The 24,817-nt window shown below is 37.7% G+C and overlaps 1 protein-coding gene across 1 annotated transcript; it reads right to left on the bottom strand.

Annotated features, from left to right (window-relative positions):
* Window positions 1–448: 448 nt before the first annotated feature.
* On the bottom strand, window positions 449–20,472 carry LOC145772433 (caspase recruitment domain-containing protein 11-like). The gene is made up of 14 exons (XM_082584311.1): window positions 20,378–20,472; window positions 18,735–18,904; window positions 18,354–18,476; window positions 15,654–15,849; window positions 14,829–15,015; window positions 12,749–12,895; window positions 9,125–9,265; window positions 7,353–7,478; window positions 6,260–6,445; window positions 5,816–5,876; window positions 5,570–5,604; window positions 5,055–5,117; window positions 3,523–3,648; window positions 449–3,365 (listed from the first exon to the last, which is right to left on the bottom strand). The coding sequence occupies exons 1-14, from the start codon at window positions 20,470–20,472 to the stop codon at window positions 3,273–3,275; spliced, it is 1,749 nt and encodes a 582-aa protein (XP_082440437.1). The 3' UTR covers window positions 449–3,272.
* Window positions 20,473–24,817: the final 4,345 nt, after the last annotated feature.

Genomic DNA, 24,817 nt, shown 5'->3' on the forward strand with positions numbered 1-24,817 from the left:
CCACGCAGGATGCGGCGGAACGTTCACTGATTTTACTTTCTATCAGAAATGTTTGCGTTTTTTCTCTGTTTTACCTGTAACTTTCTAATTGGTTGAAACACTGTTTCTGTAACTTCTGATTGGTCCAATGATTCATTTGTTTTAGCAAAATTTTTATGTTCAAGTGCCAACGAAATTAAAGTTATGTTTTAACAACCTTAAGTAGATTTTGCTGTTAACAGAAAGCATCAACTTTTTCTGTGAGTTTCGATTTTTAAAATAGCCCACTCACGCAGTGAAATGGTGAATTAGAAATTGGTTTTATGTGATAACTTTCTCTATATGCTCATCTACTTCATGGTCATTGCTTGGTAAACAGGCGAAAGCGGAAACTCGATCTTCTGCGTGGTAGCACTTGTGTATCTCTGCAGATCTCCACAATTCAAACGTCTATGATGAAAGCACACCGTGAAATAAAAACAAATTTATTGATGTACAGTATTTACACTGACATGATGACTAGCATTGTAGCAATCGTGAAATCTAACCTGCTGTAAACACACATCTGTAATTTTAAACCGTTGCCACTTGCAAGTTATCCTTGCGTCTTTGTCAATATGCTGAGCACAAAACATACTTGAACAGTACCGGTACCAAAAAACAAAATTTCGAACAAACTTCAAGATAATATACGCTAAACTTCACACGGAGACAGAAAGGCATTTTCAACTGCACGCAAAACCATACATCAACTCGCAATGGCAAACCTCAGAGGCAGACAGCAGGCACACTGTCCTTATGGGGCCTCGTGATTCCGACAAAATGTTCTCAGGTGTTGGCAAACATGGAGGTTAGCACAAGTTTGCTGTGCATATGAAAATAGCAAGGCAGTGGCACATAGGTGTGGTAGGTAGAGCGGGGATAATAGAAAGACCGTGTTAACGTACTTTAAATGCCTGATCTATCAACTTCCAGTTGTAGCAAGGGCCGGCAACATTTATCAAAACACCTTATGACGTAACACAGTATAGTGATAGTTATATTTTGGGTATTGTTAACGTTTGATCTTCCGTTTTCGATGGTCTGCATCGTCCGTTAAAGCAGGGTTTCACAAACTGTGGTCCGCGACGACTGCACGGGTAGTCCGTGGCGATATGACAAGAAATTAAAAAGTCACACATATACGTTGTACAGTACGTACGTCGTACACTGTCAAAGATAATAATTGCTTTTGCTATCCAGTATCGTAAATTTATTAAATAAAAGTATTTTAAATAAACAAAATTCGGGTTTATTCATTTTTACCTTTGTATTGGGGGTCCGCGAATAAACAGATTCACAAATAGTGGTCCGTGGCTCCAAAAAGTTTGGGAAACCCTGCGTTAAAGAGTATCCGATAAGTTTCTTGCAGACTGAATAATGGCTTTGTGCATGTTCTTTTGTAATCAATCTACTACTGCATCAAGGACTTGGATTTGTATGTTTTGAGTGATCGGCAGTTTCTAGATGATTAATGATTACCTCAATTATTTGAGAAAAGCAAAGACCTACTCAACTGCATAAGCAAAAGTAATCTACATACAAAAAAATCAGTAATGCTGCTTTCTGACTACTATTCGAATTAAACATCGCACAGTATTACACCAAATGCAGCTAAACAAAACAAAAACTTTTGGCACGCAAATTTAGTTATATTTTGACATAAATTTCGTCAAAAGATTGCCGACCCTTGATTAGATACGTTATGTCCAATTGTCCGGTGTTGGGAAACTACGTCACATTACGCACCAACACCTGTCAATCAAACCTATTGTTTGAGATGCAATGTATCAATATACCACCGCCACAACTTGGCTTTGAAACATGGAAATCAAGCTATTTCATTTCTGAAACTACCTTCGATCACAACGTAGTTTTAGTTCCGTCACGTATGTTCGAAACAATTTGAAACTTCTAAAAGCTGCTTGAAAAATACAGTACAATACATCATTTATAAAAAAGAAAAACCTTTTCAGTTTTGTGAGTTGCTTTTGATTTGCATCACAACAACAACAGTGTGACAGGAAGCGAGATGTAACCAGAACAACCTTTTCCAAGACTGTTCCTGGCTTCAAAGAACTTGTGACAGTGCAATAATAATAAAACAATAAAAGAAATCATCTGAAAACGTGAGCTTTAGAAAACTGCTCTATCCATACCAACAATGAAAACACTGCAAGAATGCACTAAGCAACAATCACCAAGGCACACTTTGACACTGGTGGGATTGCACAAAAAGGAGAACAACAAACTAAAGAAGTGCTACAACTGGATAAAGTTGATGTTGAAAGAGTGTAAATAGAATTACTCGAAACATGAATGATGAAAAAACAACGCATCAAATGATTGATAAATAGCAGGAACATGAATGAATCTCTCAGAGCAACATCGACGACTTTGGTTCGCACTCTGAGGAGCCAATCTAGTCAGAAACGCATGACGTCAAATATGCCACAGAGACGTACACTGACGAGGAGACCACGTGACCTTCACTACAAGCAGCAATGACGTCCAGAATGTGCAAAATGTAAAGACAAACGTCGTTCTAGTTCACTTACAATTTTATCGTCTTTCATAAAAGTGCAGTTACGTGTAAAGTTTTTCAATGACGAACAATACAGTAGACGTATATGGACATTTCCTAGAATATAGTCTTTGCAGAAGGTACAGAAACTGCAGCTTAACATTAATTTACAATATCATCGTAAGTACGCTTGCTATAGAACAAAATTAAGGAACATTTTGTATGTGATTGTTACAACATTAAGGAACATCAGCAAACTGAAGTTCGATGCGAGGAAAGGGATGGCAAGGTATTTACCAATAGAAAAGACAATGCTGCTAATAACATTGAATTAGTTCCATCAGTTTGTACACAATTAAACTGTAAACAAGTGATAAATTCTCCCCACACCTGGTTGGGTAGCAATTGATTATAGCGCAGGCAGTGGCTGATAAGAACCGCATATGCAAACTTGTCGTTGGTAAGAAACTTCAATCTTTAAGCACAGGCGGTGGCTTGAAGTAACCCACGTGCATCCAATGACATTGAGCAGAATAAACGTGGTAATTAGCATTTTCACTATGAAATAAACCGCTTTTCAAGCGTTCAATCACTGGTGTTGAACTAAGCTGTTAGGTGACGTTTGACCTTCAGTGAGGCATCCTATTGGTTGTGGCGTCAAAGCTATTTGCATGACAAGGAGTCAAAGGTGGCCCACAAAAATAATTCTGGAGAAAGACTGTGACAGGCCTTAATCACTAGACACTGAGGAGGTCGTGGCGTCACTGGAAACTCTATCCGAGTTGTTCCAAGGCCTGTTGGTGGCGAGGCGAACCCGTCTGACCTAAGATAAACATGTGTATTGGTGATTATAGTTGATTGCAGCATAGCTAGGTATCATAAAGCGGCTAAAGCTAGATGATGATAGATACAGTAACAACCAGCGTTGTTTAAAAAACTATATAATCGTTTGACAATGAAACCACACAAGTTATGTTTACCTTATGAGATAGCTCGCCATCTTGTGGTCCATAGTCCGAGGCCATGTTTATTTCCGGAAAGACGTTCGTTGATGATCCGAAGTCCTCCACAACTCCGCTCATCACCGCTCCGCTCTTGCTCAGAAACTGCACAAACGTGACGTTGCAATGACGTAAATTGACATCTTAGGTCTAAGAAATGACAACGAAGGCAAGCTCCACGTCAATGTTAAGTGGCACGTCTGTTTATGGTTTCCTACATATTAGCGGCTGCTCAACCGAGTGGTGGACCAGCCCAGTGGCCGAGTGGTTTCAACTTTGGCTCCAGTGCTGGTAAATCTGAGATCGATTTTAGGTCGGGTCACATAAAAGATTTTAAAAACATTACCGATTGCGTTCTTTCTTGCATAACGCAGTGAGGATAAGTCGGGTAATAATGTGATGACTGATGATATTCTAAATCTGATACAAAATTTTAAAGGTAATGGCTGCCGTGTCGGTTCGACGCCCAATAAGAGCAAAGCAAGACACACAGTGACATCTGACATATTTTATTTAATCAATAAAGTTGTCATAACAACGGCTTTAAAAAACACAAAGCACTTAAAGCCTTCACAACTCTCACAACACAACTTGACTGAACTGAAAATTAGACTTTGAGAAACGTGAACAAAGGTTTCATGAATCATGCCGAAAGCCAACACGTCGACTGTGCACCGAGCAACGCAGGATCAAATTAAACGCAACCTATCAGAAAAGAGCATCAGAAGTTTTACGTTTACAACAACATGCTCAAAGGCGGGCAAGAAAATCCTGCCCGCTTTATTTTAAAAGGAAGTCAAACTATTGTGAATATAAACTTGTCCAATGGAAATCTGACGAAATTAAAGCGCAATAAATGATGATGATGATCCTTACAGAAAGACGAACGCATGTTTTTAACTTGTCCTCAAAACATTTTCAAAACGGCGTCAGTCGCTGGATTGAAGATGAGCATGAGCCACAGAAAAGCGCAGATGGCGCGACCGCGAAGTCAACACGTGAGTAAATACTGAACTACACCTGATCTATCGATTAGTGTCTGTCTTTTTAAACAAACATTTGTTTCCAATATCGATTGGAGGTACTCGCTACAAGGACATGTGACGTTTTACGATGCTTTCGCTTTGAACGCAATGCTCTTCTAGTATATGAACGACTGGCTGCCAAGATACGTTACGTAAGAAAGAGACTTGAGTGTACGACCAATTACCCAGTAAACCGAACGGAAGTTTGACATCATAAACCCAAGACACAAGCCCGGTTTAAGGTCAAGAACAAAATTTTGAAAGTTAGGCAAAAAGCTTTAAGAATCTTCGCTGCAAATTCAGCCGAGATGTTAAAAATTGGTGCCGGTGCTGGAAAGCCTGTTCTGTTGGTATCTTTGTCTCCAAGCACCACTCTCACTAAGAGATCAACGTAGGCTCTCAGGGAACTAACAAATGGTAACAATATAAGCAATGTTCATATTCACTTCCGAATCAAGCTTGGTCAAGTCATATTGATCGGCTCACCTTGGGGTAGTGTTTGGTGACGTATGCTCGTCTTCTGAAATTGCCAGGTTCCGACAACGCAACCTGTGACGTCAGGAAATATTTAACTGATGAGTTGACCAAATTATTTTCTTTATTAAATACTTGATTAGTATCATTACTAACACTAAAATATTTGAAAGGATTGACTTTCGCAAGCTTAAAACATCCACAGAAAAGACGTACGACTATATTCACAACTGGTATTCAGGTAAGATATTAATGGACGGAAGAACATATGCAATATACATTATACAAACTGTACAAAGTGATTCATATCTTGTTTTTGAAAGAATTTCCAATAACTGCTATCAGTAAAACCTAAATTTTCCTGGCTTTGCAATGACATTTCGCACTTTTAATTTCTAATTTTCAAGGCAATTTTTGTTTATGATTATTTGACATAGAAAATTTAGAAACAGATGATGGCCAGTTAAACGGAAACCACTGCAGTAGCTAGTAGACAAATGAGAAACAGTGGAGGAAAGTTCACTTACAGACGTCGGGTTGGTCATTTGGTCGCTTGTTGTAACTGCAAAACAACAAACGTTGGAAATCAATAACATCGCGCTATCCCAGAAAACAAAAACCATCATTTTTACATTGATTCAACGTCGATTTTGCTTACGAGTAAAACGTTACACACGAGTAAAAACGACTCGAGAAACTGACAACTCGACAAGACGCCTATGTATCTTGGTTGTCTGCTTTGTTTCGTGACGTAGAACAGAACGTGAACTTACCGCTTGGACAGGAATCGCTATGACTTGTTTGTTGGCTTCCGCTCAACGGCCATGCAGAGCCCTAAAAGAAACAAAAGTGACGTAATTTATATCAAGAGGCTTAACGACATCCATCTGCCAGCAACGGTTTTAACAAAAAACTTCTAACATGTCAGCGAATGTCAAGAGATGAAAGCATTTTTCAAACGTGTTGATAAAATATCGCCTTCGCTTTGCAAATGAGACGATTGAGCGAGGTGATTTATATCTTATTTGGCTCAATTCGGTTAAAACGCAGCTTGTAAAGGTTCATTCACTGGGCTGGCAGATTTAAAAATAAACACTCGATCAACAACGAGAGGGAATGATAATGTCTTTGAAAGGAAGCCAATTATCATTTAAAGGAGATAGAGGTGTTGAGAAAACCGTTAAATTTTAACAAAAGTTTTAAGAACGGTTACGAACCCTTTCGTTGGCATTATCGGTTTTAGCGACGCGGCGCAGACGTATCAGCTCCCGCTCGCCCTCCAGGAGTTTGTGGGTGACCTGATCGTATCTCTCCTCCAGCTCTCGGATCTGGGTCCGGTACTTCGCCTTCTCTTGCATGCAGATCTTCGTGTTCAGTTGCGCGTCGTTGCGTTCTTTCATCAACTGCACAAGTCACGTGGTTATAGAGATCGAATCAATGCAAAGTGGCGAAATGGAAGTAAAAGCTTTCTAGCAATCTTCAGTCTTCACCATGTATTGTTAAAATTCCAAGTCTGCAAAGCGTTGTTTCAGCGCCGTAAGATTAGCATCTGTGTAAGTAATATCGGTCATAGAACGGTTTCAGGTTGCTGCAGTAGATGAGGTATATTAGCCAATCAAAAGGCAAAATTTAAATCAGCTGATTGCAATCATGCGACTTATGTACGTTAGAAAGTAAATTAATTCAACATTTCGCCGTGGCCAGCTTGGTCTAGAGGGTTAGGGCTAGGAAACAATTATTTCGATGACGTGGGTTCAATTCCCAGCCCTGTCATTGCTCTTTTTTCTTCTGTATTTAACATGTGGAAGAAAATGACAGCCAACCTTCGGAGCGGAGACGGCACGTGATGATGATGAATTACCAACCAAAGTTCAAAGCAAGAATCAACTCTCTGGCTGAGTGGTAGAAGGGTCATAATGACTGCAGTCAGCTGGTTCATAGAGAAAGTTGTCCTATGTTAAAGCGTTTACCGGTCAAAACACTCCATCTGCTACAGCGACCTGCAGATTACAAATACGCGGACGGTTCATATTTCCTTCGAGGCCATGAAACTATACAATGAGCTCAAAGATAGCTGCACCAGTGCGACTTCGCCTTTAAGCAAGTACCGGTTTTTCGTGCTTAGCCACTTTATCACAACTTTCTGATACATATGCAAAAATGGATGTGAATTGCATATGTAACCAACCCACTGTGCGACCTAGGAAAGCTGTGAACGTACACAACTTGTTAAACATTTACGTACAAAACCCAACAACAGCAACCAGTCGCGCCAATAAAAAAACTGTAATTTATTGGTAATCCCCTCACGATTTCTCTTTCTTTCTCAACTTCCTGCAGTTGCTGCCACACGGTGTCGCGCCTCATTTTGTACATGTCACAATCGCTACGTAAGACCTTGCATTCCAAGTCAAGTTGTTCCTTCTCTTCTAGGTACTGCAAAATAACAACAAAACTTATTAATATTTTTAGTGAGATTGAACAGAATGGAAGAGAGTTTTGAAAATTGATGAAAACATGAATCACGTTACAGTTGCTTTAGCGCATAAAATTACATTCTTTCAGGCTTATTGGATCTCTCAGACAACAAAATCCGTCATTTTTACGTTAAATCAATGTAAAAATGATGGATTTTGTTGTCTGAGATTGTCAACACGCTGTGTCATGCTCTTCAATATGTCACAAACGCAGTGTTTTTGAAGATTGCGTTGTATCTTCAGTTTAACATGTTGGTATTGCCTTTCTGCGAGGAGAGGCGAATGATAACACCTCCGAACGAGTAAAGAAAATTTAAAAATATCTAATGTAAACAAAGTCACATTCATATCACAGAATTGATAAACGGGTAGATGCACCAAGTTCCGCGCAAAATTGTTTACATTAAACAGACAAAACGTGATATTTCGTCCGAAACTGATGAACACAAAACCGGCTTCAATGTTCCAACAGTTGAAAATAAACCTGCTTAGTGTACATTAGAACTTTTAGATTAATTTTGTAGCCTAACATAACAACGTTTCATTGCACTGAAAAACTTGGAACCGGTCGAGACCAGTGGTTCTCAACAGCGCTTTCAGCTGTGCTCGTTGAGGCTGCAAGAAGGCCCAGTCCTTTCGAAACTATATCTTTGCTAATTGTAACACAGCTGCCGGATCTAACTCCACCATAATCTTCTTCAATCATTATTATGGGCCTACTTTAATGACTACCGAATGTGATGTCATAATCGTGTTAATGACTACAAGAAAATTTATTCATCCTGTCCGCAGTTATGTTGCAATAAACAGGTCACTGGACAGGAGATAAAAATACGGTCTGCTACTATTCGGAGACAGCCTTTTTCAGAGATTTTCGAAATCCGTCAGCAATAAGACAAACTGTCGTAAGAGTACAAAGTAAACAGAAAAATTAAATAAAAAGTTGAACGATTTGATTGAAACTTAGCCCCGTGTGCTGGAAAGCAATAGGCGACACCTTCTATGGCAGTAGACGCAACAACCGCTCTAGAGCTGCTAGACATCTAAGTCCGTTGTCGCTGAAACAAACATTTAGAAGCGAAGTTCTATTTAAGTTTTATAGTCAAGTTTCGGGGTTAGTAACTTCATTGACAATGCATTGAAAAACTGTGTTTGGATCAATTTACGGGTGTGAAGTACTTTTTCGCAAAATAGTTGAATCAATGTGGTAACCGTTTGAGTGACCACCATCTTCACCATAGTATTAGTAAGTTTGTGTAAGCGAGATGAGATGAAATGCAACTTCTACGTGCTGCATTCTCCTCCATCACATCTCGCTTACACAAACTTACTAGCAACCAATATCAAGTTTCACATAAAACAGTTTCATATATAACTTATTTTCTTGCTTTTTTAATGTTTAATTTTGTAAAAAAAACTGCTTTGCCTTCGTGCAGGGCTTGAAAAACTTCAGGTGTTAAATGTGACTGTGGGACTGAAAACAGTTGAGAACGACTGGTCCAGACTGAACAGTAGCCTCGTGATTAAAATATAGTTTTCTTGTTCAAAAATAGCATACAATTGACCTGCTTGAGCAATGAAAGTGTTTGACTACAGTTAAAACACCTTATTCTTCAAATTTTCCGCACTGCTTGAATCTTCCCGCAGTTTGTTGAGGTTCTCAAGAGCTTCGGCGTACATATCAATAGCTTCCTCCTTGTCTTGCTGAAGCATTTGGATCCGCATGTCAATGTCTTCGTTCCGGAACTAGAAACCAGTAAGCAAAATACAAAAGCAAGGCACAATAATGTAGAGTTCAAGCATAAACGAGAAAAAATTAATTGAAATTAATTATTGCCACTGTTCGTTTTCTTCCATTGAGACTTTGTTTTTATGATTATATGAGACCTTTCAAAAGTTCTCCTACTTTTCTGGTATAATATGGTGTGACCAAATTACCAAGATGTGTTTTTTTATCGGTGGGTTAATTCAGTTATTTTTTTCAACTTCCACGACTAGCAATTTGAAGAACAATCTAGAACCATGCACAACTCGAAAGGACGATATAGAGACAACAACGGCTTAGTTGCCTTGCAAAAACTCCAGTGTCGAATAAACCAGGGTTGTTGGTATTTTACCCGACCCAAAAAAACCCGGGTGGGTTTTTTTAATAAAACCCACTTAAAAAAAACCAAAAAAACCCATAAAAAAACCCAGAGCATCATATTTGTCCAGTTTTTATTGGAAAATTAAAAAAATTTACAAAAACACTACAAGGTACTTACAACAAACTTTAAATTAGGACTTAAGGATGTGATTGTGAAGTAATTTCCAAGAATAAACTGAAAACGCAGTGGATATTGCACAGTACACAAAAATCAAGTAATGTCACTTTGTGTATACTACACTAAAACTCATTTATGCAAGAAGGCCTTATAGTTAAATTGGTGAAAGTACTACTCTACTGTAGTCTGTATATATATATGATGTGAAATGCAATTTAGGAGGCTATTTACCAATTACAGATTCTGGATTCTAACGCATGGCTGTTTCAGAGCATTTGCCTAATTGGCCACGCAATCGTTCAATTGCTCATCTATTACTATATATAATACATATACAAGTAACATATATAAATGATAAAAAATATTTAAACATGATGGCATAAATGCTCCTTGCCTTCAAATCTAAACAAATGATGCAATAATGTGATTTCTACCACAGTAGCATCAACTTGGTATAGAAATCAGTGGATGATGCAACATCCAACTTGATCTTGAAACTAATGGATGATGCAACATTCAAGCAACAACAGCCCTAGTGCATTATTTTATTGAGTTATGCAAGCATGTACTGTGAGTGAAAGGCACTTCACTCGTAAAAAGTAGTTTTGAGGTGAAATAAGCATGAATCTACCTTTTTTTGCATCTTTTTTAAAAAAACCCAATAAAACCCAAAAAAACCCGTTTTTTTTTAAAAAAAACCGGGCGGGTTGGGCTTTTTTAAAAAAACCCGGGTTTTTCTCAACCCTGGAATAAACACAAGGCAAACTGCAAGTCTAACCCGCCACAACCAAGCCGTGTGTGCCGATCGCATGGTTGGTGGTGTGCCTAGTTCAGAGATTTTCAAACGTTTTCCCGTTATGTAGCTCCAAGTTAAAAAAAAACAGCTCGAACCCCAGTAGGCTAAGCTGACACTGAATAATGCGAACATACATTGACCGACTTTATAAAAATGATGATGCAAAGGGTATTAACGTGTGGTTTAAACGTCCAGTGATTTTATATAGAAGGATCACCAATAGACACAATAACTGAAAATGGCAGATGCAATACGGAAATATTGAGACGAACAGAAATAGCAAGAAACAAAATTGTAAAAATAAAACACGCGAAATTAACATCCACACACGAAAAAGGAATTATGAAGGACTACATTACTTTACAATGCAGAAACAAGGACAATATCATCAGAAAGGCATTTGAAATGTAGATTGATAGAATGCTTAAAATTTCATGGAAGGAAAAACTCAGAAACGAAAATGTACTGCTGTGCCTGTAGTTAGCATACAAACCAAGATAGAAATTCTACAAAAAATCAAAACAAGAAAATTGAATTATTAAGACCACACGATATTACTAATGATAGGACTAATGACATTGAAGACTGGCAAGGACGTAATTACAAAATTGCAACAGAAAAATTTCGCAACAGAGAAACTAGGCGCTTCATTGCCTCAAACCCTCGATGAGAGGAAGGAACTTGATGATGATGAATAAAAATAACTTGCGTTACAGAAATATACGTGAAAGTTTAACAGAAATAAATTTGAAGTTTCAGCTCAAACAGATTCACAACCAAAGTTGCTCATAATATACAACACTGAACTCGACTGCCAAATTCTCAAAACCTGCACACAACAAACATGGGTCCACGTCTTTTAGGCGCAGTTAGGCGCCGGTCAAATAGGCGTGCACTTCGTGGAGTCTGGATATTTAGGTGCGGAGCACTGTGGTGCCCGTTCATTTAGGTGTTATTCCTAGTAAAGTCTGCAGATTGTATCGGCTAGGAAGGTAGGGCAATGTTTTTCTCACAAAATGTTATATTGAACAGAAAAGTATGTTGTTTTGTTAATGCGCATGTGAAGATGATGTGCGAGACAACGCTCTACTACTCTTGATATTAGCACATCTCCACAGGACATTTGCTGTGCATCCTGAACGCAGGTTGCAGCCAGATCGAACCTTACTTAATCTGTTATTTTTCGCAATTACTTCTACTCTGGATAGATTCGTCGTGTGGCGACTGGCAAGTACGTATGAGACAACGCTCTACTACAGGAATACATTTCTATAGGGCATATGAACCTTGGGTATAAGTTGCAAGCATAATGGTGCAACTTTGCTCGTTATTAAACCTAGTCGGGGTTTAGACGGAAAACTAAGTTACTCTTCACTCAAGCTTACCACCAGCTTGAATATAGGCCACGGTATATTTTTTACTGATGTTTAGTGTAGTTTATTATTTAACTCACTGACAGTGAACTCAGTCATGTTCGGAAACTTGAATAAATTAATGATAAAGCTTTCGCCAACGCAAACCTAGACTAACAACAAATAAATGCCGAACACGCGCCTTAAAATACAATATATTTTTCTGTTCAATATAACATTTTGTGTGAACAGCATTGCCGGTATAAGCAGCTTCACTCACGGAAGCCATGACATATTTGTTTTGTTCAATACAACATTTTGTGTGAAAAGCATTGCCGGTTTAAGCAGCTTCACTCACGGAAGCCATGACATATTTTTTTTGTTCAATACAACATTTTGTGTGAAAAGCATTGCCCTACCTTCTACCTGCCAAACTGATACAATCTGCAGACTTTCTAGGAATAGCACCTAAATGAACGGGAGCCGCAGTGCTTCCGCACCTGAATGTCCAGACGCCACAGTGTGTGCGTCTATTTGACCGCACCTAACTGTCTGCGTCTAAAAGACTTGCTCCCACAAACGTCAAACATATACATCAGAGTATGGTGAAACTAACTAACACCAAATTGATTACTTGCAAACCAACTTTAATAGAAAATAAGTAATAAATCATATACAGTAGTTTCCGCTTATTAAGTTAATAGGCTTATTTGTTAATAGGCTCACTCGTTTATTAAGCCCAAAATCGTCCGGTTCCGAGGTGGACTTAATAAGCGGGGACTGCTACTAGTATTATAAAAATAAAATGTTTACTGACTTTTTGGTTATTTGCTTTGGCCAGCTTCAGTCTCAGCTCGTCGATTTCTTTCTTCATCTCCATGATATCTTTGTCACTCGGACTACAGTCCAAGCGATTGCGCAATCGGACCGACTGTGTTCGCTCAAGCGCAACGCAGCTTTCCATCTGGTTGAAGATATAGGATCAGTTAAAAAATGACCAGCCAGTGATTGAGAGATATATCACGCCAGGTTAAATATTATTTGATGAGGAAATGCTTATCCACGACCGGAGAAAATCTTCTTGAACTTAATCATGGGAGTTTCACAGCTACTTGAATCCCTGACGAGGCCAGGTGAAAGGAGCTTTCAAAACCAATTTCTACATTTTTCCTAATATTTTCCACGCAAACATCGGGACAAGGCAACTTCACGCCCAAAGTTTTAAAATAATTTGATCAAATATACAAAAAATGCTTTGTATTATTTTCTGCGTTAGTAAAATTATGAGAACTTTAAGGAATGCACGACCTTGCTAGTTATATAGTCAAGTTACCTCATTGCACCTGTGCACCACATACCAATAGAAAAACTCACAGAAACCATCAACATATTGCACACAGGGACAATTAAATGCGTTGATACAATGCGCTGTGCCACAACTGCACATTCTTTTAATAAAAATCACATTGTTGTTTTGAAACACATGTTCCACTACGAACACATGTTCCACTACGGGTGGGACCAGGATTGCCTGCGTGGTCAACATCTACACCAGTGGTTCTTAACCAGGGTTCGATCGAACCCCTGGGGTTCGACGAAGCTGTTTCTGGGGTTCGGCGCGAACGTCTTCTAAAACATTAACACACAGCCTACTGAATGGTACATCAGAGAATATTTTTGGAAAATATGGTCCAGCCGAAACTTGATTGCGCTTACATGATGTTAAATAAACATCTGTGTGTTTGACGCGTGATGTAATGATGCCATCTGCAATTCTGCATGTAACACAGAATGCAAAAAAACTGTATTTTTATCAAACATTGTAAAAACAATCGGTAAGAAAAACTTCATTTTCTCAAAGCATGAATTTCCTCACCCTTGCTATTTGCATGGAACTGCGAAAGCAGGGCTCTCACTTTTGAGGAAACTTCCTTAAAGTTTAAGGAAATTTAGTTCTATTTTTCAATTTTTTTTTCAACAACAGCAGATATAAACAGTCCATAGGCTATTGGAGTACATTATCGAGCTTCAAGAAAGCAAGATGCAAAAAAAAACTTCAACACAACAAATTTTCAAACGTTTTGGTGCCAACAAATGGAAAGTTATCTTATTACAAAAGTTTCCCTTGAAGTTCTCATGCCTTTCATAACTATTTATTTATGAAAGCATGCGTTTTCTATTCTGGTGGATGTTAAAGCAAAAAAAACGAAACCGGCTTGCATGCGCAAATGACATAATTGCTGTTTCCGAGACAAGCTTCGAATCTCACTATTGGTCTCAGAAAAACATCAGCAGAAGTCTCATTGGTACAGTAATGTATTACTATTAAAAGTGGTAGATTTTCGTTTTTGTGATTCAGCGAAAATTTGAGGTTCAACAAAAGCTTTCAGGTTAGCGTAAGGGTTCGGCAGGTTAGTAAAGATTAAGAACCACTGATCTACACTTTTCCAACTCATTATTAGTTGTATACCACCAGTTAGAGAACCAAAACGAGTAAAAATGCATTTTTGAGTACAAACGGTTTGACAAATTTGTTTAAAAACAAGGGGAAAATAAAGGTCAAACCGCTAAAAATCGCCAAAAACACAAAAAACAAAAGTGAACACGTAAACTGATTGTAGAAATTACATTTAATATATAACGTCTGCAGACGTTGAATCAATGTAAAAATGATGAATTTTGCTGTCTGAGTAACTGAATTCATCCCCTTAACAGGAAATATAGCAAGCTAACAACAGGCTTAAGCTTTAAATTTCAGATGCATATAATACTAGACAATCAAACACCCGATATACTGGGCATCAGGGGCTTGAAAACAAGATAGAGTTTAGTGCCTCTCTACAAGAGTATCCGGCCAAAGGGATACAGTGCCAAAGGTAAATATCTAGTCCCGGTACCTTTTGTAATTCAACTGTCAGTTTGTCATTTTTGTTTTTCAGCGTCATGTTCGACTCTCGAAGTTTTCTGTTTTCTTCATTAGCGTTATACATCCGCATGCACACCGTGTAATTCTCGTTCTTCAGCCGGTCAACTTCCTTTCGCAAACCAGCCATCTCATTGTCCACGTTTTCATAGCGTGCCACTCTGCACAAATATATGTTAGAGTAACAGATTTTTTCACAATAACTTTTTTTCTGCAACAAAGACGCCTTTTAACCAGGGCTGTGGAATCGGGTGAAAAATATACGACCCCGATTCCTCGGTTTATAACTGGCCGACTCCGGTTTTAATGTTGTCAGATATTTTAATTTTTCTCTTTTTTCATTATTTAAAATTTCGTTTTACTTAAGTTGTGATTGAAACCGACTTTGACAAAAACTGAAAAAAACAAACACTTCTCTTCTCTGAAAAAGTTTCAGAGCGCAATGCGGAGAACTAGAAAAAATATTTTGACAAAAAACTGCAAACAAAAATGTTATTGTTCATCGTTTTGTATCAATCATCAAACCGGAGTTAGTCTTTTTTTAACGGAAAGGACCGTGTTAATATCTTCATAACGTTATAATCAGCTAACAATGTGGATGTCTTGTTTTCATCTAAAACCCACTAAATCGAATCCCAGGCTTTTTCTAACTGAAAATGGTGAAAATTTAAAACACCTTAAATTGTATGGCCAAGTTGAGCTGAAATACTACAGAGCAAAAATTTTACGGCATAAAATTTATTACCATGAAACAGCTATATAATCTTTAAAGTCATCATAAATTTAATTCAACTTGTACCTGTGCGACAACTCTTCAATTTTTTGTTTCAGTTTTTCAATTTCTTGAGTTCGCTCTTCAAGAACAACATTACTTCGCTCCAGCTGCTTAGATTGGTCAAAGCACTTTTGCTTCATGCCTTCGAGGGCTTGCATAAGCAATTGGACTAACTCTTGATTGTCAGGACCAACGATGTTTTTACGCAGCAATGGAAAGTCTAAAACAAAAGTTAAAATGTGTGCTGTTGTTTGAACTTTAAAAATCTAGACGTACAAACTAGCCCAGATTAGCTACAACACTCTGAAGTTCAGAATAGCTATAGCATACAACAAAATAGAGGGAGTTCATATGGGAGGTCACAGCTGATCAAGCATATGCATTCTATGATATAAGTTATACCAGCTTAAAAAATAATCCAAAGGTGAAAGTGTATGTGAAAAAATAAAAGATTCTTGTATTCTACCAAACGAAAAAACACTAAATGAAAGATAGAAGACAGAATCATAACAAGTGAAAGATAGTGTGGAGTGATTCAATCACTGATCAATCAGAAAAGAGCATCAAAAAGACATTGATTGTACAAGTGATTGGTATAACTGCATGTCAAAAGTAAACACAGAAACGCCATTGCACGTCATTACACAAAAACAAGATGCAAACATAGCGACATTGGCAGTGTCTGTTGTACCGACTGGCATAGGCGCCTAAGCCGTGGGGGCCAGGCCCCCACGCATATTTCTGCGTGGGGGTAACTTTTTATGCTGCATTGATACATAAAACAATAGATGAACTAGCGATCGCAACGAGAAAACATTTTTTTAATGCAAACTGCAACAGCTTCGCGATAAATAATCACTGGAACGAGTTGCGATGCTACAATCCCACACCAGACAACAAAATCTGTCATTTTTACATTGATTTAACGTCTGCAGACGTTGAATCAATGTAAAAATAACTGATTTTGCTGCCTGGGACATTGCAAAAATCTATCATTTTGTGTCGATTCAATGTCATCAGATGTTGAAATGCGACATAATTTGACAACATAATTTGCTACGTAGACGGAGCGTGTGTTTAGCTTTATGCGCTTGCAAACAGACTCGATGTCGCTTTCAAAAGTCGAAACCTCTGCAGTGAATTGTCGCGGCAGTGAATCGCTCACTGTGAAAATGAACTTGAAGTCTCGGCCCGAGGTAACCACTAACCAAAACCAACGTAACCAATGCAACAAGGCTGGTACAAACCGCATTGCGCACACGCGGCATAATCAACGCAACAACGGACTGGCGCAAACTGCATGGCGCACACACGACCGTTGCCATAGAAACCTGATCAAAGGCGGGAATATTCGCATCTTTTGTTTCATCTGCTACACGAAAACTGGCGTTTTACAGCGAATTGAATTTTGAAAGCAGGTCAGTCATAAGTTGCGATATTGTAGTGAAAAGGGAGCAATGTCAAGTCGAAACTTAATCAAACGTCTCTCCGTAACTATTTTTCAAGGGCTACGTATTTACGGACGTCAGCAACTTTTAAATTTATTCAAGGTGACGTGCTGTTCGCTGTTGAATTGATGTAAACATGAATATTTTCAAGCGTATGATGAAGTTAGTATTTGCATTCCATTTTTAAAACATTGTCATTCGATTTACAGACAATACCTTTTAGTAAACCTTTTCGTCTCTTGTTTCATGCTAATAAATCTAGTTCGTTGCTAAACTTTATGTTGTGCTTAGCTTAAAGAGCCGCAGTCCATCAACCGCTAGCCAACGCAGACGCATAGCATGTCACTGTGTTTTGGTCGAGTTTTGTTTATAATAATTAACGGTAGGTCGAAAGTAAGCGATAACTCCCAATAAAAGCAATCCTACTGTGACAACATAAATACGTCATCCATCTGCGTGACATTTTGCTGAATTTACGTTGCTGCTGATGAAACACGCTTTCGCCCCCACGGCCAAAAAAATAGTTAGGCGCCTATGCCGACTGGAGTATGTGATGCTTAATACTTTCACCACTAGACAGTTTCACTGTGAAGGTGTTTTGATGTGACAGCATTTGATGTAAAGACTACTTTTACAGAGGATGCATCAGTGCTAATCAGCACCATAATGTTGTATCGTCATTGAATACTTAACTTGAAATTGGCGTATGCTTACAAATATCGTTCCGTTGATGAGTTCAAAAGAACTTTCAAAGCGTTTTCAGTGTGATTTTGCAAAGTTTGGGCTGTTTTGTTTTTAGAAAGTAGTTGGATGAGTATTGAGTAGCCTATACACAGCATTACTTGACATCTTAAAAATACATGATTTTACATGTCATGTCAACACAATATGAAAGATAAGGGCATTTATTTACAGCAACTTGGTGGCAAATTTACATACACTTTAGAACGAGTCTAATTGTTGAAATTAAAGTGGGCTGATTGAAAAATAGAGTGAAAGCAATTTGCTTGCATGACCAATATATATCCAGAGAAAAAAACACAGTTAACGATCTGTTGGTAAAATGTACTTGGCTTCTAGTTGGTCTTTTCAAAAAGCTATTTATTCCACTCTTACAAAGGGTTAGTTTTTTGTAAATTTTACACAGAAAAAAATCATACTTTGTTGACAAGATAGCTGCAGCTACAAGAATAAAGTGTTCAGTCAACACATCAACAAGCAAACATATAAAATGAGAAAAAAATGCATGATCACAAAAACATGATGTCACCCTTACTTGTAGATTCAGGTTTATTTCCAGTAATTTCAGTGTAAAGATCAGGATAATAAATTCCTAACACTTTAAGAAACTTCTTGTAATTTTCTTCACCTTTTCTCAATATGATGTCCAGTAAACGATCTATGTAAAAACACTTGATAAATGATAATATAAATAATAAACTGAAAAAATTGCAAATATTATAACTTACAGAGTAAGTCAAACTACTTTAAGCTCATGGTTTAGGAAATTCTTTTTTCGAAACCAACAACTTTCTACATTTTGGTGTTAGAACTACGGTAGTCAATCTGCATAAAAATTTGTTGAAACATTAAAAAAACTTTTATTCCAAAACTTTAATCATTCATATCCACTGTAAATTTGAAGACATTAACCTACTTATTCTCATTTTTTCAATCCGAAGAGTAAATGGGTTTGACAGCTCTTCATCATCTTCTTGGTCGATGACTTGCACACTCCTCAACGGAGCAGATATATCACGATAATGAATTCGTTCAACAATAATCCATCTAAAAGGTGTAACACAAAGTAAATATATAACTTGGTTTCTACAATTCATACAATCTAGCAAACCATTTAAAAAATCACAAATAAAGTTTTAAAGCTAATTGCTTACTGACAAGTATTGTGAAGGTATATATTCAATCAATTTCTGTTTAAACGTAATGTATGTTCAAAATTATCATGTATAATCAGTTATTACCAATAAACGTCAGTTCAGAACATAAAAAAATATCAAATCTATTGCCAGAAATTAAAATTTTTGATTCTACTGATGATTGGGTCAATGTTAAGTCTCATTCGTTTATTTGATTGGCTAAACGGTAAAAGTTGCAATATATTCTACACATGGAAGTGAACCCAAACCATATATACATCAAATTTGCACTATAATTACATAAATACATATACATAAATTACATAATAACTGCAGACAGCGCACCGGCCTCCTCAGTGCAGTAGGTACATTGGTATGGCCATGGAGGTACCTACATGTGACATTTTCCCATTTGTGGTACCTAAGTTCCAAAAATGGTACTACTGCCAACCTTGCCAAAGTGCTTAAACTGCAAGCAGTGAGCTTTGCGCAATGCATAGCAAGGTGCCTCCAGTAAAGTGTTCTATCGGCGTAAGCCAAGAGCGTCTATTAAATAATACATATATTATAGATGTAAAACAGTGGGCTAATTTTTCAAGCATTGAAAAAGCATAAAGAGTAGCGAAAGAATGTGACCTATGGAAGCAATTGGCAGCCAACCTTCATCTTGGAGATGGCACATGATATAAAATTACATATATAATAAAATACCACACTATTTATGTTTTGTAATAGTATGTGCTTTCACTGCTAAGATAATATAAAAAACAAAGTGGTTATTTTCACCTACTTGTTGCCATGGTTACAATCAGGTGTTGCCAGAGTTAGGATTAAAGTTAGGAAGGGTTAAGGTAAGGGTTAGAGTTAAGAATAAGGTTAAGGTTTTGATCTTTACCCAGGACTAAAAAAAATTTCCAAAATACAAGTTTTTGTTTTCAACAGCTTTAAACTTTTCTCAAATTAGGGCAGCATTATAGTGTAAATATAGCAACAGCCTATAAAAAACGAAATATTTCAGATTTAAGCTGTGTATTTTTGTTACTGTATGATGTAGCTTTCAAATATCTTTCAGCATAATGAGAATTTCTGCGCTTTTTATGGCATATCAAGTTTCTGCAGTTAACAACAATTTTACTAGTGTGCACTGCACACACATACATCGTAAATACATATCCAATATCGATTGTTTTTTTTTTAGTTTCACAACAGTTGACAGTGAAATAGAAAATTATTGTAAAATCATATGCACTGTGCAATTAATCAAATAAAAACCTTTACATACACAATTAAATAAATTACTTGGTTAATTCTAGTTTTTTTTCTAACAATACCTTAATTTCTAAATGTGTTTTCTCAAAATAAACATTTTTTTTTCTATTTTCTTTAACTGTCAACAGTCAACACAAACAAACTAGAAACTTGCCTATAAGATTGAAGCTCATCTTGCCATGTGTCTCCTTCATCAGATTCAGAGTCAAACTCCATATTTTGTGTTTCTGATTTATGATCATCTTCCATTTGGGAAAGTCTTATTGAGATGGACAACCAATTTGTGCACGCAGAGCACTTTAGTGCAAAACACTAATCAAAAGGGATGCTGCCGGTACCGTACCTATGATTCAACACTCTGACTATCAAACATGAGCTGAAATGCAATAACGTTAGTTTATTGACGTTATTCCTATTGTAGTTTTTGTGGTAAAGCAACATTTTATTGTTAGAGCACAGTCAGGCCAGGATTTAGAGGGGGGGGGGCAGAGAGGTGCAGGTGTCCCGACCCCCCGATTTTTGAAGGGTCCCCCTACATGGAAAAAATGTGATTTTGTGTTATTTTTTTTCCTTTCAGCTTTTAAAGTTTCTGCAAAATGCTGTGCAGTGCTGGATTAATGCTACTGTACACGTAGAGGGGGTTTTTCACGCCTGGGCAAATTTTTGTTTGCACGGTAGCCTCCGATGTAAAAGTGCCGGGCCCTCATGAGCTAAATCCGGTCCTGGGCACAGTACGATACAATATTAAAGTTTGCTAGGTTTGGAAAGTTGTATAGCTTAGCCTACTACCGGTAGATAACATAATTTTCACAATTGACATTTAAGGCTTAAAACACTTTGAGTTCCACTGTAAAAGATAACTTATCATCCGTTTCATCGAAATTTTGAGACTCCGACTCCATGAAACTACATTCCACTTCAATCCAACTCCAAAACATTTCACCATTTTTGTTTTCGAATCCACCCCACTCTTAAAATCAAGTTCTATGTTTAGAACTTACCGTATTCGATTTAACTCAAATATACGGTAAAGTTGCTAAACCAAACTCCGAGTAGACTCCACTCCAAAAATTTGGTGAAAAAAAAACTTCAAATCCCCTGCATTTTCTGAAATCGTCTTGCACCGCCTCCATGCTCAATTGCTCTTGATTTTTTGTATGATTGTTTGTGTATTTACTGTGTATGTTATTTAGACCTACATCACCTAGCTTGAGGTGGCTGCTGACTAGATGACCGCTTGGTCTTTTCGCAGTCTCCTCGTCATATGACACACAGAAGATTATTGCTTATTTTGTATTCTTTTTATGTTTGTGACAAATAAATAAACTGACTGACTGACTGACTCAACTCTAATTTTAAGGAATAGGAATAAGATAACTCTCCAGTCCATACAGCGGCACCTACTGGGCGAGTAAAATAGTCACAGATTTTTTAGTTGTAACTTCAATTTATTTTTATTTTTTGAAACGCAAAAAAAACGATAGGCTACTGTAGAAATATAATACTGCAACAAAATTAGTAAAAAAAAGTTGGCAAAACCGTAATGGTTTAATTTTAAAACGTGCATGTGCAATGTCTAATTTTATGGTGTTTGTATGGTATTTTATGGTCCTTGTCCAGGCGTAGTCAATAGTGTCTGCAAGGAACTTCTTGTAGCCGGTGGAGAAGATACTCTTGTCGACGAAAGCAATGAGTGTTGCAAGCTTCTTACTTTAGCTGACTGTGGTGGTTTGCCCAAGCCAACAGGACTGTTTTTGTTGTAACCTCTCTCGCAGTGCATCATTAGTGAGCTGTAATATCAAATTTGGAAATCAAAAAGAGACTGTTCAGTGTTCACTATAGGAAATCAACGCAAGATTTTTGTTTCTGCACTCACGGAATCATTGTCTAAATGTGATCACCTTCCTGGCATCGTAAGCCTTGGTCACAGCGGCAAACCATAATATCTTTGTGGGAAAGTTGTAACATAAATTTCCCAGATCCGTTCGTCTGTATGCGATGACACGAAAAAATACTCTTCTGAAAACGTCTTTTTTCAAGCATTGCATTTCAGCCAAATATAGCCACAGGCTGTCGAAAATAGAGTGCAACGCGATACACCACTAAAAACTTGTCACCACAATACAGTCGGCAGCCGTGGCCGAGTGGTTAGCGCGTTGGGCTCGCAGTCGAGAGCCTGCATGTTCGACTCCAGCCACCCGCACTTGCTGTTGTTTCTCTAGGCAAGAAACTTTACGATAATTGCCTCTACCCAGTGATCGATTTCGAGTAATGGGTAGTACCAAATTAAAGTCATAAGTAGAGTAGACAACCGGAAGCAGACGTTGCCGTCGGCTGCAGCGTGGGTCAGGTGTATGTCGGAAGGCGTACACCGATGCATGGCGCTCAAGTCCGCTTTCCCGCAATGCAGGATAAAGATAAACAAACAAACAAAAAAACAAACGAACAATACTTAGATAAAAGACGGAAATTTCGTCTAGTTGGTAAGCACAAGCAAACAGTTAAATATTCGACCAACTTTTCAAAACGACAATTCTGAAATGACGAATTGATTGCGATATTTCAACTAGCTTATGTGACGTAACAGTGATAAGCATTATGAAGCCATTTTAACAGGTGTTCAAAAAGAGATTGTGCAATGCAATGCTACAGGTGCAATGTTTTACAGGTCTTACGAAGTATATGTAATGACCCTATGAATCCCTGGTAATGACCACAACTATACTCTTACGAAGTATGTTGCAATCTTAGCTCACTTTTTAGGAATTTCCATGACGTAAGACGCCAGCTCGGCTAAGTAGACCATAACGGTTTTATGCAGTGGCGTACATTCAGGTTCCCTAATTCAGGGTGTTCAAGGTGTGCACTGCACAGTGCACACCCCAAGAAATCCAGAAAAAAAGAAAATTTTCATCGGTTGTCGATGTTCTTTACTTTCATGATATTCTAACATCTTGCTGCATGCTGATTGCTTTCTTTTCAATTGCAAAACTCGTCCCCTTCTAATTTTAATACTCCAACGTTTGAGGTCAGTGCCTTTAATTTTTTTCGGTCATTGCCATAGACATAAGATGTCTATGGTCATTACCTTTAAGCTGGGTGTGCACTGACAGCTTGGCGAGTGCTATTTAAAATAAACAATTAAGAAAAATGACGTCACAAGGCAGCGAAAACAGCAATGGTTTTAGGTCAGCCAGGCTGTGCACTCGCTGATCTGCACACCTTGGCGCGTCATTGGGGGAATCCCAGGCAATAGCAAGTTTTAGCTTGTAGGATCAGAGTTTGAGGTGATCAGCGTTGGAAACAACTTTTGCTAGAACTGAAGCAAAAGCAAGCTTTCTACGACGATGTAATTCAAAAATTTATTGCACAAACAAGAAGAATCGAATTATGCTATAGATGAATTTTCCTTTTGTAGTCGATTGGTGAAGGCGCAGTACTATTCAAGACCAAACTGCGGCTTGTGAGATCCATAGTAATGTCGGTAATTTTTTGAAAATTTTAATATTCAGTAACATTTATAAATGCTTCGCGACCCACCTGAAATAGCTTCGCGACCGACCAATGGGTCGCGACCCACCGGTTGGGAAGCACTGCTCTAAACAACATCACATGTCATTGCTTAATGTTAAAAATATGAATGCATTAAACTCTTCGTTCTTTTCATTTTCCACATTCATGGGTGCAAATTTTTAATTAAAAGAATAAAAATTTAGTTAAGGCAGTTTTGCTTTTACTTTCTTTGATCAAACAACCGTTACAATATTGTAAAGTTTCTTTACGAGGACATAAGAAATAGTTACAGCTATCAAATAGAGTAAGACTGGGCTGCCAATTTTTTTTCTAGTTTTCATCAAAGCAAAATCATGCAAAAGTTCATCAAAATTTATCTGTTTATGTTTGTCACTCTCAATGCACAGAATACACAGTGCGGACAACCTTTCTTGATACATTGTCGATCTCAGTTTATTTTTGATGCTTTTGAGCCTTGGGAAAGATCTCTCTCCTACGGTAAGCTTCCAGCAGAAAGCGCGTAATAATTGCCTTTATTATGATGCAAACGACGTAATAATGACTGTATACAATGTGGTTGAAACCAGTTGTGTATAGAATTTTCTACTCTGAAAAGCTTGATACTGTATATATATACTTTAGGTAGGGTTTAAACTTGTCAAGTTTTTAAAGGAATTCAAACTTCGAAACCGAATTTCGAGGCCCCTGGACGTTGAGGCCCTAGGCTTCAGCCTGCCTAGCCTATTGGTAAATCCGGCCCTGCACTTAGGCTATACTGTATTCACATTGCGAAATTCTGTATACTATTGTATGTGGCATTTATTGATAGCCTACTATGTATAGTAGGGTGTTTTTAATTTTCTCATATCGTAAGTTTGATTTGTACAGGGCACCAGGTTGTTACAATTGGTAAGAAAACAATGTCTTTCAAATTTCAAGAAATTATTTCAACATTTACAACTTGCGCAAAGAGGTTGAAAAATTCGCAAAATCAATAAAACAAGCAACTTTACAACACGCAACCAAATAACCAGCTTTATTCAGTGCTTTTAATATGCACGCATTTCAGGCACGTTTATAG

This window comes from Aplidium turbinatum, chromosome 6 (assembly GCF_918807975.1).
Source record: "Aplidium turbinatum chromosome 6, kaAplTurb1.1, whole genome shotgun sequence".
NCBI lineage: Eukaryota > Metazoa > Chordata > Ascidiacea > Aplousobranchia > Polyclinidae > Aplidium > Aplidium turbinatum.

Excerpts from the sequence above, each read along its gene's own strand:
- LOC145772433 (XM_082584311.1), bottom strand. The coding sequence starts at position 20,472 with ATGGAAGATGATCATAAATCAGAAACACAAAATATGGAGTTTGACTCT. Across the intron at positions 18,477-18,734 it reads GATTGAAAAAATGAGAATAA|ATCGTTTACTGGACATCATA; the intron begins GTAGGTTAATGT and ends GTTTTTACATAG. Across the intron at positions 3,366-3,522 it reads ATGGCGAGCTATCTCATAAG|GTCAGACGGGTTCGCCTCGC; the intron begins GTAAACATAACT and ends TGTTTATCTTAG.